The sequence below is a fragment of the Delphinus delphis genome, chromosome 14 (genome assembly GCF_949987515.2).
Source record: "Delphinus delphis chromosome 14, mDelDel1.2, whole genome shotgun sequence".
Taxonomy (NCBI): domain Eukaryota; kingdom Metazoa; phylum Chordata; class Mammalia; order Artiodactyla; family Delphinidae; genus Delphinus; species Delphinus delphis.
In genome coordinates, this window is record NC_082696.1 from 81,851,184 (window position 1) to 81,868,434 (window position 17,251).

Below are 17,251 nucleotides of genomic sequence, written 5' to 3' on the forward strand. Positions count from 1 at the left end.
CCAGAGGGAGATGGAGGGGGAGACAAATTAGGAGTTTGGGATTAACATATACACACTACTACATGTAAAACAGATAACCAACAAGGACCTACTGTATAGCACAGGGAACTATACTCAATGTCTTATAATAATCTATAATTGAAAAGAATCTGAAAAAGAATATACTTATATATACAGAGTCAGTTATATATATATATATATATATATCGCTGAATAACTCTGCTGTACTCCTGAAGCTAACAAAACATTGTAAATTAACTATACTTCAATTTAAAAAATGGTTAATAAAAAGACATGACTCAAAGAGTGAGGAATAGACAGCTCTGTTTTGAGAAGGACAGGGAGAAAGGAAAAGCATGGATCCTGGCTAGACTCAGATCTGCACAGGTCCAGGTCACCCACCATCTTCTCCAGCAAACTCTCTCCCCAGTCTCCCCAAGACTGTTACCTCAGGGCCCCTGCAACCCTCCTACAGCACCTAACTGGTGTGGCCTTGTAAGGTCTTCTATCTCCTTCCAGATGTAAACTCCTGGAACATAGCCTGTTCCTTCTATCCGCTCTAACACCCAGCACTAGGCCTTATGCAGAGCAGGTGCTCAACAAAGGTGAGCTGTATGAATAAAGGGTGGGGAAGAATCTTCAGTGGAGCCCTATCAGCAGACAGAGAAACAGGAGTTCGTCACATATCTGGGGAAGAAAATGCTAAGGAAGGCTAGAGCCCAACTAAAAGACACTTTCTTGCTTCACAGTTTTGCTTGTGGTTTACAGGTACATTTTAGGCCAGCCTTCCAGTTGGAATACAAAAGCAGACTTACATGCCAATATAGTCTTCCTTATTTCACTGATCAGCACTTAAATACAGCCCTCGATAGCCTTTCACAGAAATGTGCATTTGTATGGGACACAGAAAAATGAGGTGGACACAATTGTGAAGTCACTTTTGGACGAGTCCTCTTTTGTCCCGACAGCGTTGGCTGGTGTCTTACCTGCTCTCCTTTGTCCCCCTTCTGTCCAGGTGAGCCTGGAACTCCCAGTAATCCTGCTTCTCCCTGAGCAGAAATGAATTTTGTGTTATCAAATATTCTGTCAGGTTGAACTAAAACCCCATAGTCTATAAATAAGAAGTTGACAATAGTAAGACAAAGCTTTGCTTTCCTGGGAGCTGATGCAGGTCCCTCCGCTGGGAGGCCCTTCTCCCCTCATCATAAGGCTCATACCCCCTATTCCAAACGCCCGCCAGCATCATCTCCTCCCCGAGACCTTCCATGGGCTGGAACGTGCGCTCTCCTCCACGCACCCTGCACCTCGTACTAGCCTTTAGCACGGAGCTTCCTGTGCAGAGCTATTCACTTGAGGAAATGTAAGCTTCCTCTAAACTCCTACCTCACCCTCCCCCCGACTACTCCAGCCCGGAAGGGAAGTGGCGCAGGATGCCCTAAGCCTAAGCGTGCATCCAGTCATGGTGCCGGGGACCTTCTGCTCTAGAAGCTGGGGCAAGTCTCCCTTGCCTTTGTACTGGTGTAGAGGAAAGCCATCAGAGATCACTCAGGCCTCTGAGTGCCATTAACATCCACAAAAGACGTTTGTGTAGCCCAACGGGCCCAGGCTTCCTGACCAGGAAGGGGCAAGCAAAACAAATTCTTTGGGCAATAACAGAGCTCCTCTGCACTTCCTGTACAACTCACTGCAGAAAGGAGAGCTGGGTGGATATTTGGGATACTGGACAGACACGGTCCCCACACTACGTAGAGTATCTTTGGGTATGTGTTGAAGGGCAGGCACTGCGTTTCCTTCATCTGTGAATTTGCAGAATTGAAGCCTATTCCTGGCATGTGTTATGCCCTTGTACTTAGCTGCTGTACAGGTGGCTCCTCCCTTTATTTTCTTCTACTTCCTACCCAGGAAAGAAGGTCAGATGGCCTCAGAACTCTCCAGATCGAAATCCAGGAGATCCTATCCCCAACCCCCTTCTCTTAACCCACCCAGCAACTGAGAGGCCCAGGCACACTAAAGGGAAAGACCAGGGCCACACCCGCAGGGCCTGGCTCACTGTGTGGCGTGGCTTTTCCGTGGGCATAGGGGAAAGGGAGCATACCTTGTTTGGAATGCACTGGCACTGGTCTGTAAGTTCCTGCTTTGTTGGCAGAAATGCAGACATTCTACTGGCATGAGCGGGTACCAATGATGCTGCAGTACTTCCAAAGCTATGCTGCTCTGGGCACTAAAATCCAGAAAGAGGCTTTAGGATATGGGGTCAATTCCAAATGCGGTGACATTCCCAGCACTGACTCTCACCAAACTAGACATGACTGGAGGTTCTTGCAAGAACTTCCTTCTAATAACCAAAGGTTGACACCAACCTGTGAAAGTTCATAATGACTGCCTTTTCACTAGACTCCTACGTTTTTATTACACTGACAACACACTAGAAATGCATTAAATTGTTGGTTTTGGTGAGAAATTCGAAAGCTATTATAGGTGACTTTATGACAAGTACAGTAATATCAAACGTTTACCAGAATTACAATTGTTACAATAAAATACTTCATACAAATAACATTGGTATATGTGTTTCGGGAACAAATTTTAAAATAAAAGAATGTAATTTGAACTTTTAGAACATCGTTTAGTTCAAGAAGATGATTATAAAGGCATGTAAAAGTAGAAAATAAACTCTTTTTATGCTCTAAGGTAGTATGTATTTAATCAAAGTATGTATATCTTATTCCAGTCGATTGTTCTTTATTCAAAAGTCTCCACTGTAACAGACAAGTGATGACTTTTATAACTTATCCAGTGTGTTCAGAACATGTGGGGATGGCCACATGAAGTGAAATTTGGTTACAAAGCAATGAACTTTTTTTCTGTCAAAAAATAAATCCAGATGGCCATCTGAAGAAGATAAATGCATCCTTTCCTCTCAATATCATTTACCAGAGTCCTTACCACGGTTTGTAACTCTGAATTTGCAGTTTCATGAATTTGCAATTTCGTATCTCTGAATTTGCATTTTAGGGGGAAGTGTTCACACGTTACTTTATATACTACAAATTATATATGCCTGGAAAAATACTGTCAGGATACAAAATTAAAATATTGTCTGCGGTTATTTATTGCAATGAGATCATGGTTGATATTTATTTTCTTCTATGAAGTTGGCTGTATTTTCCAAATTTTATATAGTAAACATACATAACTTTTCAAACAAAATAATATTTTGAAAAAGTGTGTAGCATTCTAATGCTTGTGAGCACAGTAAACACGGTAAGAAAAATAGCTCCCAGAAAAACTGGGACTAGTTTCCTGTCTTTACCACTAGTTCTATCACACTTACTCTCTGCAGATTTAATGATTAGCTGTTTAGTTATCATAAGTTTCCAAGTCCACAAGTCTAAAAATTACATTAGAATGAAACACACAAGATTATCACCAAAATGATCCATTTATGTCCTATGATTTGATATGATTTTCCAGCCAGTTCCTGCCCCGTGCCCCATGGGTTCAGTTAGATAATCAAGACCTATTCCGAGCTCACAGTTTTGCTCTGGATAACTGATTCACTACTTTAAGACTTTAAAAGCATGTCTCAGGCTTCACTATAAAACTGCCCACACTTTCCAAAAAGTGCCTACAGAGAACATAAGATGTACAAGTAAGGATCCCCTGCTTCATAATACCTCTGGTTTTGATATGACACATATTTAGTTAATAAACCCTCAAAATCTTAATCATCTTTCTCCTTTATTTTCAACAAATGTTGCTGCTTTTCTCCTCTCTTCCTCTTTATTCTTCATTCTCTGTGTCTAGGTCTGTAGTCATGAAATCTGACTGCTTCAGAAAGAGAAACCCTAATTAATAGCAGCAAAGAAGTATATTTATAGATTATCCTGAATAAATTTCACTTTTGAAATATGCTATAAAATATTATTAACAGAAAGGATGTCTGATTTGAAATTACAGGACAAAATTAGATTTTTAAGCGAGTACATTAAAATTTGCTGAGTTCAAATATTTTTCAAAAAATATAGTTGATACCAAAATTACAACAGATGCACTTAAGTATCTTTTATATAACTATTTACCTTCCAAAATATATATTTCCATTAAATGTAAATATAGCACATATCCATTTCCTGTTAACGATTAACAGAATGGTGATGTCCGCCCCCAAATACTTATCAGCAGGAAAATAAGCAGTCTTTTGTTATTTTTTTCCAAGGTTGGAGATGATTTCCTACCTTATTTTTCTACTCTTTAAAACCAAATCTTTTTCAAGCACGATTTAAAATTTTTTTTCATGATGTGTGGGGTCATGTCACCGCTTTTGATTATCGAGCCACTCCATCGAATCCATCACCTATTTCCTTAAACAGTTTTCTCATAATTCAAGCTGGAGTGACTATTGGTCAAGAGTGTAATATTTAGGTACCTCAAAATATCATGTTGTTACTTTTCAATCAGGGAAAATTCGTACTTTAAAAGCTCTCACATAAAAGAAGCATAATTAATTAAAGAAAAACTTCTGGAGAATTCACAACTTCAAGATTTAAATGTGTGCCTCTAGGAAGTCTAGGTGTTTCAAGTCTGTAGATTGGCATTCTAAATTACCTTTTCAGATATTTATAGAAAGATATCTGGCTGGCTTTCCTTGCAATGAGAGCCATAAGCTGGGTTGGAGATATGGTTTATAAAACCAAGTTACATTAGCAAAACATATAATTTTTACAGACTTAGCTATGCTTTGAGTCAGTTGATCACATTATTATTCTACTACCCAAAGTGAGTGATAGAAGTTAAAAATACTTTTGAACTACTAAACTATGGATAAATATTCTTACAATTTTCAATGGTAAGTTTAGAACTTCTGGGAAATCTGACCCGAAGAATAACATTTTCACCTTTTACTTTTCATATGTTCTTTCTGTAAGACTTTTCAGAATTAATCCCTTTCAAACACCAGTCAACAAGTCAAGAAACAATGTTTTGACACCTTTTACAAACAAAGCACTAATCATAAAAGAAGGGTACAAAAGTGCAACTCCCCTCAATGAGTTTCAAAGGTAATTGAATAAATTAAAAGCAAATACAACTATATCTAATAATATAAGACACACACATGACCATTGCAATAAGAGATGCAGAAAGTACTGAATTTAGTGGGGGTTTTTTAATGGAAGGTTGGTACAAGAAAGTAATAGTTGTAGAGTTAGGTTGAGAATATTAAGAGTGAGAGACTAAGAAACTGAATTTCTAATTTGTTGCAAACAGGGAGTAACCAAAGGCTTTGAAGGTGAGATGAGCAGAGGACCGGGAATGTGCCTTATTCACGTCAGCCAGCCTTGTTGCTTAGCACAATATCTAGAAGATCAGTGTTTCTGAATAACAGATGTTTAGTGGAAGAAGGTAAATGAACCTACAAAGCAGTGATGCAGAGACTTATTCTGGCTATGTGGGGACAGGGAAGGAGGATGACACAATAATGCGACGATCCAAGCACGAGGTAAAGGTGGACCACGGCGCTAACAGGAGAGGGGAAGATGCAGGTGAAAAATCTCTCACAAAGGAAAACTGGCCAGGAAGGGTGACGGCTAGGAGGGGGAAGTGAGTGAGAATAACGTACAATCACAGACGTAAAACCCCTGTAACTGGAAAATGCTGATGCTACCGTCAGAGCGTGGTTTAGTGAGAAAGGCATAAGTTCTCTTTTACTCATGTGGAGTCCAAAGTGAGGCCATATCTTTCCTGAAGTTCAAGATGAAGCACTGGGATTAAAATTGTGACAAGAGACGATGGGACAGCCCCATGAGGGGTCTCTTGCTTGGAACTGTTTCCTCGCCTGGCTTCAAGAGAAGACGTTCAGTGCTGCCCTACACGTGACTCTACAGCCCAGGCAACTGGCCTTCTACAGTCTTCACACACCAAAAACTGAGCTTACCTTAGGGTCTGATATCTCACAACACGTTTCTTGAGCTATGAAGTTCGAGTTACAGTAGATTTGAAGTTGGTGAATTTCAACCTATTAAAAAATTAGTAATAAGATATATCATTAGTATTTTTCTTTTTGAAAATCACATTTAGGCATTTGAGAATGATGGTAATTTAACTGGAGAGAAAAAAAGAAGCTAATATTTATACAAATAGATCACTGGCAGATATTTTGGTTTTTGTTTAATTTAGGATTCATGATGTTATGGACCCTTTGAGAAACAGAAATGGATTCGGCTGTTGAGATAAATCTATATGTAAAGGAAATCAAGTAATAGAGCAATTGCAGATCTTTGCTGCTTGTTTCAAACCATCAAAAAGAAGTATTTAATTAAAGAGAGGTAATGCACTACGATAAGAAGAAAAAAAAGGTATTTAGTTTTTATCTACTTTTCATGGATACTGTCTAATACCTAAGGATTTTATGTTACATGGCATACTCTTGAGCATGACTCACAGTATTTTTACAAAAATAATTGATTCTTCTATTTGCTCAGCAAATCCACATTTGTTGGCATTCGGACATGAAATTAAAAGTAGTTTCAGGAAAGTACAATCATGTCTTCAAGTGCAAGATCAAACAACCACATCAGAGAAAGTAAATGGTACAGACTATTGACAAAATTTCAATATGACAGATGCACAGAGAGGCTGCTTCAAACTAGTTTGTGGTTGTAAATTTAATAATTTAATTAATAATCTTATGATGATTTGACATATAACATAGGTCAGGAACAACCTCTTTCCTTCCCCTTCTCCCCGCCTTTCTCTCTCTTTCTCTCTCTCTCCTCTTTCCCCATCTTTCTCTGTCTCCTAGTGTAACAGAGCTAGATTATGTATTTCTTTGAGGTCAGTAAGTACTTTCTATAGTAAGACCCAACTATAATAATATAATAATCCTATGGTAATAGAAAGCAGATATCTGAGGTTAGCTCTGAATCTCTAACCCAACACCAACAAAGCAAGAAAGGAGGGGAAAAGCTGTAACTATTACTCTACACTGAGATGAACAAAATCAATTCAGCTCACAGAAAGCATTAAGAATTCCAGACATCTTTTGGCTTCATGAACAGCCTAAGATTTGCAGCCAATGCAAAATTCTGAGATGAAGTGAAACTTAATGATTTCTCTTCTATAACTTTTTGCAAGGTTACTGAAGTAAACTTTTATTTATAAAGTTTAAATACACTGTCTTACATAGTCTAATGAAACACCAGGCAGTAACATACCCATTATGTAGAATGAAGAATGCAGAGACTCCAATTAATTAATATTCTCCTTAACTAAAACTAATTTATCATCAACACTGTTATCTAAATAGTCAATAAATACTGAAATTCTATTATGTATCATCCACTGTGCTAGGGCCTTCATATGAATTATTTTACTTAACTGAAGATAGATGATCAATTTTTCATGGATTAGAACCTAATAAAGTACCCATGACACTGAAACTACAGCCAGCCTAGTTTAATTATGCTTTTTTAATTCATTAGTTGCTTTAGAATCCTTCACTGACATAGTGCTTTAGAATGAGAATGCACTGACCCTGTCACACAGAATTTTTTTGTTAAAAAAAAAATTCTTTTATCAGTTTTGTCACCTATTTCTCTGCACGAAAGCACACGGGTAGTATATGTAAAATAAAACCTAATCATTAGAAGGTTTTATCATTACGTTCTGAATAAACAAAACATTTTCATGTTACAACAGATCTTATAAATCACAGAGCTTGTATGGAGATAATAAAAATATTAGTTTACTTAGAGTTTTAGTAGGACCAAGAATCTTTAAAAAATAAAATATGTATTTTATTTGTTTGTTTAACTTAAACAGTGACTCCTCTAAAGCTCCATCATCGTGACATGGCTTTAATATTATTTCTTAAGTGAACTAAGATTCCACATTAAACTATGAAAGTGTGGTAAGACTATAATTTTCCCATTGTGCTTTTCATCAGGACTCACAGTGATATTCTTCAGCCTCGGGTTGTTCCCTTGAGTAAAAAGTTAATTAGACACAGGACACAACACTCAACCTTGAGACGGGAGCTTGGAGTCAGGACCCCACTCTTGGAATAACTTGCTCCTCTCTCATTGTCATCTCTCCCTCAAAGGTTATGAATTTATCTTAATCCTCATGTGCTTTGGTTCTTGCCATTCCCCACTTTGCCCTCGCTAGTCCTGCAGGAGATCAGATTCCAGTCAACAGCAGGGCTCCAGCGAGGGCTACCGCCACCCCTACTCCTGTTACTAGAATCCCCTGAAGATCACTTCCCGTCTGGAAGTCACACGTCTGAGGTGTAGCTGCTGGACTCCACTTCCTCCCTTGACTCTGGAGAGACCTTTCTGAAAGGTCTGTCTAGGACTATTGTCACTACAATTAATACTGTGATTATTATTGGCAGCCACCATTTACTGACACATACTGATCCATCTTTCTGACACAGACTGAGCCTTTAAGATCTTTGAGAGAGGCGCAGATTTTGTTGTTGTTTTCTGCTCTTTTATGCCAGGTTGAACGGCATGTCTGGCCCTAAATAAATAAATGAATACACAGAAAACTGACCACATACTATGCACTATGGCACATACGCCATGCAATTATAACTATCGAGTCTACCAATATTATTTTATAATTTAGGATACCGAGACTCAGATAAATTAAGAGTGAGCAAGATAAATTAGCAGATCATAAGAATTAAGTGGATGAGCTAGGATTTACAATCACATCTGTCTGATCCCCAAGCAAGCTCACTCTCCCTGATGCCATGATGTCTTATGTCCAGAACTGGCTTCTCCTGCTCTGGGGTATCTTGACAATCATCACTGAACCCTCATTATGACACTCTCACTGATTTGTTCATTGTGTCTAAGAGAAGGCAGTTTAAAAATAATATTTTATTGGAGATATATATATATATATATATATATATATATATATATATACACACACACACACACACACATATATATATAATATCTATCTATCTATCCATCTGTCATCTATCTCTGATGCCTTCCACAGGGGCCTTTAGAAATAATATGCTGGCCAAACATGTATGTGCACAGAACCGTACTTTTGAAACAAAATTGAACTGTTAAGGGCTTTGCATTAACAATTCCTATTGGTGTCCTGAATTCAGATTATTTTTATGGGTTTTCCCATCATTCCACCCATAAGAAAATGTGAAGTCATCAAATTTAGATATATCCCCCTTTTTAAAGATTATAGGCCTTTGGGAAATTAATAATAAATCTGTACCATGTGAGCATCAAATATAATTTTTAAAGAAACTTTTCATCTGAAAGGGTTTTACTAGACAATTGTTCTCATCCAATGACCTACTGTTGTGTTTCAGTCCAACAGAACTCTAAAGAAACATTATAAGCTAATGAAAAATAGTCTGCAGTACAAACATTTGTGATTCTGAGGATGAATAAATAGCCTATTGTTCTTGAATGAAAACACCAAAACCATTTAACTTAAATTTCATCTTTTTCCAGTCCTTTCTATTCAAGACATAGGAACTTAGACCAAGCTTACTTTTGTATAATATTTTCAATTTTTACTAACATTTAATTTTAATAACCTTATTTTTTAAGGCATAACCTAGTTCTTTTAAATTCACAGGCTAGAGAAAAATGGGTGAAAATAGATAGAAAATAATATATGTAAAAATATAGTTGGAGAGCTTCCCTGGTGGCGCAGTGGTTGAGAGTCCTCCTGCCGATTCAGGGGACACGGGTGCGCGCCCCGGTCCAGGAAGATCCCACATGTCGCGGAGCGGCTAGGCCCGTGAGCCATGGCCGCCGAGCCTGCGTGTACAGAGCCTGTGCTCCGCAACGGGAGAGGCCACAACAGTGAGAGGCCCGTGTATCTCACACACACACACATACACACACACACACACACACACACACGCACGCACACACACACTATGTGTATATATATATATATATATATATATATATATATAGTTGGAAATACATAGCTATGCTTCACACATCTGATAGCAAATTAATTTAAACAGTGTTGAGAAGGGAATATATTATACAGTTATTAAAGGAAAAAGGTTTTAATAAGATATTTTATTTTAATTTATAAATGTTACTAGTTAACAACTCACGTCCACAGGCCTGCCATCTGAAGCTCGGGTTGCAATAACAGTCCTTCCGTGGAAGTCCACAGTGCCCTTTCCATCAATATGCCGGCTTGCAACTAAGTTACAGTCCGTATAGACCGAAATGGCCCGGGATTGTATACTGAAGCCAAGTTTATGCCACTGACGATCAAACAAAGGACGGAGTTCTCGATTTTTAAAAACGTAGTTCAACACATCTCCCTCCACAGCTTGGAACATAAATTCCACCATCTTCTTTCCACCATCAACTACTATAGAAACCTGCAAAAATGCAAATGATCTTTAAATGTTTGAAATTCAGTTTTAAAAATTATTAAAGCACACAAATCAAAACTCAAGGTGCTACCATAGGACCCAGCAATCCTACTACAGGGCATATACCCTGAGAAAAGCATAATTCAAAAAGATACATGCACCACAATGTTCACTGCAGCACTATTTACAATAGCCAGGACATGGAAGCGACCTAAGTGCCCATCGACAGATGAATGGATAAAGAAGATGTGGTACATATATGCAATGGAATATTACTCATCCATAAAAAGGAACAAAATTGGGTCATTCGTAGTGATGTGGATGAACCTAAAGTCTGTCATACAGAGTGAAGTAAATCAGAAAGAGAAAAACAAATATCGAATATTAACGCATATATATGGACTCTAGAAAAATGGTACAGATGATCCTATTTGCAGGGCAGGAAAGGAGACGCAGACGTAGAGAAAGAACTTGTGGACACACAGGGGAAGTGGAGGGTGGGACGAATTGAGAGAGTAACATTGACATATATACACTACCATGTGTAAAATAGATAGCTGGTGGGAAGCAGGTGCATAGCACAGGGAGCTCAGCTCGGTGCTTTGTGACCACCTAGACAGATGGGATAGGGAGGGTGGGAGGGAGGCTCAAGAGGGAGGAGATATGGGGATAGATGTATACGAATAGCTGATTCACTTTGTTGTACAGCAGAAACTAACACAACACTGTAAAGCAATTATACTCCAATAAAAAAGTTAAATAATTGAAAATAAACTCAAGCTGCATGTTAGTAGAACTGAGGTACTCAGTAAAATATTTTAGATGATACTTGTGTCCGTTGGATTTGTTAACATATAAGAACAGCAGGGCTTCCCTGGTGGCGCAGTGGTTGAGAGTCCGCCTGCTGATGCAGGGGACACGGGTTCGTGCCCCGGTCTGGGAAGATCCCACATGCCACGGAGTGGCTGGGCCCATGAGCCATGGCCATAGAGCCTGTGCGTCCGGAGCCTGTGCTCCACAATGGGAGAGGCCACAACAGTGAGAGGCCCGCGTACAGCAAAAAAAAAAGAACAGCAAACAACCGCTACGAAAATGGTTTAAATATGGGATATCTGATGAATGTAATATGCTCCTTTCTTGAGAGGACATCTAGGAGTGTGTGTGTGTGCGTATGTGTATGTGCGTATGTGTGTGTGTGTGTGTTTATCTATGTATATATATAATTCTGTATGAGTGATTCAAGAATTAAATGTTACTAATTTAAAAACAATAAGAAATAATCACTACTCTTAGCATGGAAACTGAGATCAACTTCTTTAACCTTTGATGCTTTGCATGGTGCAAAGAAAATACATTTTCATAGAGAACATGTTCTTTCTGTTCAAGTCATATTTCCTTCTTAATACTGTGACTATATAATAACATATTAAAAGACCAGTGAAATGAAAAACATTTCAATGGATATGTACGGAAATAAACACAGATGGATGGTGCCCATAAGTAATTGTGATGTTTACCTCCCCTCCCTGGAGCACCTGCGTCCCCTCCTTTCTGCCCAAATGCCACATCTCCCACAAGTACTCCTAGACCCCTGCTCTTCTCATGTCCCATCTGGGGGAGCCGTCCTTTCCATGCTCGCACAGTCCCCACCCAACTCCGAGCTGCCCTCGGCCACCTCACTTGTCACCTTGTGGTCATGCTCCAATAGGCTGTTCTCATACATGGCATCCCCAGACCTATGTGCTCCCTGAGAAAAGGAATCACGCTTTGCCAGTCTCTTATCTTTGTCACTAACTAGCATCTAGCATGTGTTCAATTATTTTTATTGATGGAATCAATATTTGTATCTCATCTCTTAATTTACTAAGGATTTTCAGAGGAAACAATGAACAGCTTTAAAATGATGTATAATATCAGAAATAATAGGAAATGAAGAAGTCGTCAGTGAGTGGTCTTGGTGTCAATGAAGCAGTTGTAAAGGAAGGGTAGTTAGAGTGTCTTCAGACAAAAATATGAATCTAGTAGAAAAAAACAAACAGAAAAACAAAACAAAAACAGAAAACAAACTAATCTTGCCTCACCCACCAGGCTCTCCCATTACAAATCTCAGCAAGATCCTTCTAACTCTGAGAATACTTGCATTTCCCTGTGGGTGATTCCACTAAAAGAATAGTCGTGCATGAGGTCTGCTCCCAAATTTATGCCCACAGATCCAAGATTCACCTGGCCTAATCCCACCAGAGGCCACAGATCAGTACATCTCTCTGGTTCCTTACCTGTGGCATATTCTGCTGGTTTAAAACCTGCCACAGAAACCACCGTTCCTTTTTGGTGCTTCTTCGTACCCGAAACACGGCTGCTATGGCGAACTCCTCAGGAAGGCCTTTGGGAAACACCTTACTGTGGGAGAAAAACAAAGAACCATCGTGGGAAAACTGAAGGCAAGGACACAAAATCTCGGTATGAAGGTCTCTGCAACACAACATCTTAGTCACATTTTCTCAATGAATTTAGAATTCATTATGCATGTTTACAGCATTCTACCAAATGCATACATGGACACATCCACGTCTACTTTTACCTATGGAATTTGTATCCTTGTTCTTTCCCTTTTAAAAAATTTCCCGGGAAGTTGCTGTTAAAGCTTGAGGTGTGTAAAAGCGAGTGACTAGACTATAGTACTATGGGGCGATATTCATTTACTGAACAAGATGTTCCAACAGAATTTCAGAATTCACTGCAGTCTGGCACACGGTAGACATTTATAAAGGAAATAAATAGTACCCCTGGGCTTTATTGGTAGACAGAAGTACAGAGCATTTCAAAGAACACTGCTAGCAATTAAATGTATACTTCCAAAGAACTTCTGTCATATTAAACCCTTGCAAAATGAACTCCTAATTCTGATTTCCTAGTAGGTATCAATTTAGAACTGAAACGAAATATAATAAAGACATTTTAGCTTATTTTTTATTCTTACAGAAAATAAGTAAGTTATTTCTAGGCAGCAGAGAGAAGCCTAAAGACAGTCCAAATATGCTTCTGTCTCAACCTTGTTTCAAAATCCTGGTCTCACTGGATCCATGAAGAAACTTAGGGAGAAAAATTCACCATGAACATAAATCATATTTAGACTTTCATTGGAAAACATGGAGAGATACATTCCTCCAAGTTGACTTTTAAAGTTATCTGCATTGTATGTAAAAACTGCAAGGCAGGAATCTTGCTTTTCTTTTAAAAATCATGAGGAGTAGTAGGTAAGAATTCTCTTAAGGACTAACATAGCCAGAACTTGTTTATATAAATAAAACATCATACATTGAGATGGTTAACTACTCACTGAGAATATCACACCAAGGTCCACTGAAACTGACAACCAAACTCATGGAGAATTCTGAAACTTTGGTTTTACACTTTGTGTTAGAGAAAAAGTCACAAGTGGTAGGGAAATCAGGAACAACAACAAAAAAAAAGATATGCTGGCCTAAAGTTCTTAGTTGGTTAAACTCACGCGCGCGCGCACGCACGCACACACACACACACTCACTTACGTATATACTGTATAAATGTAGGTATATGTACATAAGCATACCTCAGGGATATTGCAGGTTTGGGGCCAGCTCACTGGAATAAAGTTAGTATCACAATAAAGTGAGTCACGGGCTTCCCTGGTGACGCAGTGGTTGGGAGTCCGCCTGCCGATTCAAGGGACACGCGTTCGTGCCCCGGTCCGGGAAGATCCCACTATGCCGCGGAGCGGCTGGGCCCGTGAACCATGGCCACTGAGCCTGCGCGTCCGGAGCCTATGCTCCGCAACGGGAGAGGCCACCACAGTGAGAGGCCCGCGTACAGCAAAAAAAAGAGTGAGTCACACGAATTTTTTGGTTTTCCCGTGTGTGTAAAAGTTGTGTTTACACTATGCTGTACTCTATTCCATGTGCAACAGCATTATATCTAAAAACGTACATACCTTAATTTTTAAAATGCTTTACTGCTAACAAGAAATATGCTAACCATCATCTGACAACCCAGGGTTGCCACAAACCTTCAATTTGTAAAAAATCCAGTATCTATGAAGTGCAATAAAGTGAAACACAATGAAAGGAGGTCTGCCTCTAAATATATATAAACTCTAGTTTTACCTTCTTCACTAACCTGCTTACCCCCAGTCCGGAGGCTTTCTGGCTCTCAGCTCTTGTCTGGCTGGATGAAGAAAGAGGAGGCAACCTGGGGCCTCATTTTCATCACACACACACACACACACACACACACACACACACTCCCCTCCAGCCTCCACAGAGGCTGGCTGGTGCCTCCCCGGGATGAGCCTCTCCCGTGCCCGGGGAGGTAGCCCACCCCACGTGCCAGCAGCACCCCGCCCTGCGGTTCCGAGGTTCTAACTTCCTCCTTTCTGCTGCCTGTGACCCCACTGCTTCCCGTCTTCTAAGAATGTATTATGCCTGTCTCTGTGGCTTCATCTCCCACTCTACAGTCATTTTTGCACTTTAGAGGATAAAACTCCATTTCCATCTCCCACCTCTCCCTCACCGATGCCCCTCTTATCTCGGTTTACAAATGTATGCATATCTTCACCCTCTCCCCTGCTGTAAAACAGACAAAACTCCCTCCAAACTCGATACAGCATTATATTACCCTTCCAGGTATCCACCAAGTTTCTTAAATGAAGACTCTGAACGTCACACTGTCACAGCCCTCCGCCCTGAGCCTTCCTGCATTCTAAAATCAATCCCGTGGGCCCTCGCGAGGATGCTCACGGTGCGCCCCTCCTCCCGAGGCAGGCCGTCACGTGAGCGGTCTCACCCAGTCGGCAAGGGGGCCTGGGGCGGGGTTGGGGAGCCGCGGTTCCCGCCCGGAAGGAGCGCGCAGCTGCGGGCGGGAGGGGGAACCGCAGCGGCCGCCAGAGGGGAGCTCGAGACGCCACAGGGCAATGTTGGAGGAACCCGGGCAGCGGCCACAGCCACGATGGCAAATACAGCCTAGCTTACCGAGTCAAGAAGTTAATACAAGAACCGGATGGGCTTATCTCCAAATGGGATTTCCACCCATAATGAATAACTCCGGGATTTGTACTGGGGATGGAGAGCAGATCAGAAAATGTGTCCTTCGGAATTCAGGCAATATCCCTGCTGTGGAAGCTTGTCAGTTTTTTTTTTTTTTGGCTTTTGCTTTTAATTAGGATGTTGGAAAATAATGAAATAATGAAAAGATAACCCCTTTTTAAACTTAAGGAATTCCCCCCTCCCCCTCCGCCAAGCACTGCAAGGTCTATCATTTCTGGAGCATCTGGAATGTTGAAGTACCGACGGTCACTCTTCATCCTCGCCCTAAAAAGACGGCCTCCCTCTCTTTCGGTTTCCGCCCTTCACGCGCCTGAATCTCGTCCCGAGGGAGAAAACCCACGACACTAGGGGCTCTCAGAGCACACCTGCGCCGAGACAAGTCCCCGAGTTCGGAACCCCTTAGGACCACTTGGAGGAAAACTGTCATATGGGTTCCAACACCGATTTTAGGCCGAAACTTGGTGACGGGAAGGGCCCCTTGGGTACCTCTTGAAGAAGGCGAGTGGAAACCACTATGGGCCAGGCCGTGGTCATCATCGCCTGGACGGAGGGCTCGAGTGACCCACCAGGTGGCATGGCGGCTACAGTGAACTGCATTCTGCAGGAGGATGTAACTGGGTCACAGAAGAGGCCGGAGGAGACGGGGCAGCTGGAGGCCGGTCCGAAGGCCGAGCTGGTGAGTCTTGGGGAGGCCCTTTCGGAGGCTCTGCACCGAACGAGGAGGGGGCACTGAGCCCGGGCCGCAGACAGGCGTGGACGTGCGGGGCTGCCCGGGCTGATGGGGGCGGAGACCGCACTCGCAGGGGACAGGCCTCAGCGGGACTGGCATCCTGTCCAAGGGATGGTGCCTGCGGTCGCCCTGCAGGATCTCCTGGGGCCAAACCCAGGCCCATCTCCTCCCGCCACACCTCCGGGCCAGGCCGGGCCATCCGCGAGTGGGACACAGGGTCCAGCCCCAGAGGACTGTGTCCTGGGCCACTGTCCCCGGAGTCCAGCCCCAGAGGACTGTGTCCCGAGCCACTGTCCCCGGAGTCCAGCCCGAGAGGACTGTGTCCTGAGCCACTGTCTCCGAGCTCGTCCTCCCCTACCTGTGCTCCCACATGGCCCCTCCCACCTCCATGCCATACCAAGGGGAGTATCTCCCCAGAACCAGTGCTGCTGGAATCCAGAGGCCTCTGCATCCGGCCCTTCACTCACCCAGGGACACCATCACCCAGATGGCTAATGGCGAGTGAGTTGGGCTGCGGGCCAGGTCCTGTGACTTCCGATGCAGAATTCTTTCCAATATGGAAAGCCGTTAGGGGTATTCAGTCCCGCGTACCCTGTGATTTGCTGGTGGTTCCGTGAAGTTCCGGTGTGTCACTCCTGCCCTGGTAGCCTTGTTCACGCCTACTTAACAGTGCTGGTCACCTTAGCCATGTAGTGACTATTGGGTGTCAGTGGGCGGCTGGAACCCTTGGGTCAGCCTTCAGCTCCCTGCCCACCTCCTGTTCCAACAGACACTCCAGGGACGTCACTGGTAAGCAGTAAGGTTGGTGAAGAGACCCCCCAGACAGTGGGAAGCATAAAAGGGGGCACTCTGTAGGGTCAGCTCTGGTCAGCATGGCCACCAGACTTAAAAACCTCACCCAGAGTGAGGAGGACAGGCGAGACCTGGCACCATGTTTAAGAACCCAGAGGGTGACTTTGGAAATGTCTGTTTTTGTTATTGGCTTCTGATCAGCACAAAGACAGGTTCTGTCTCTGTGCTCATCTGTTATTAAGGTCCTGTGGGCAAAACTGATAA

The 17,251-nt window shown here is 41.8% G+C and overlaps 1 protein-coding gene across 1 annotated transcript in view; it reads right to left on the reverse strand.

Moving 5' to 3' along the window:
* Positions 1 to 17,251, reverse strand: part of COL19A1 (collagen type XIX alpha 1 chain) — a 351,475-nt gene that overhangs the window by 294,085 nt on the left and 40,139 nt on the right. Inside the window, exons 4-8 of the mRNA XM_060030452.1 lie at positions 12,661 to 12,784; positions 10,115 to 10,390; positions 5,936 to 6,016; positions 2,096 to 2,221; positions 987 to 1,049 (exon numbers count right to left, since the gene is read on the reverse strand). Coding sequence (XP_059886435.1) covers positions 987 to 1,049; positions 2,096 to 2,221; positions 5,936 to 6,016; positions 10,115 to 10,390; positions 12,661 to 12,784 — 670 coding nt within the window. The remainder of the gene's footprint in view (positions 1 to 986; positions 1,050 to 2,095; positions 2,222 to 5,935; positions 6,017 to 10,114; positions 10,391 to 12,660; positions 12,785 to 17,251) is intronic.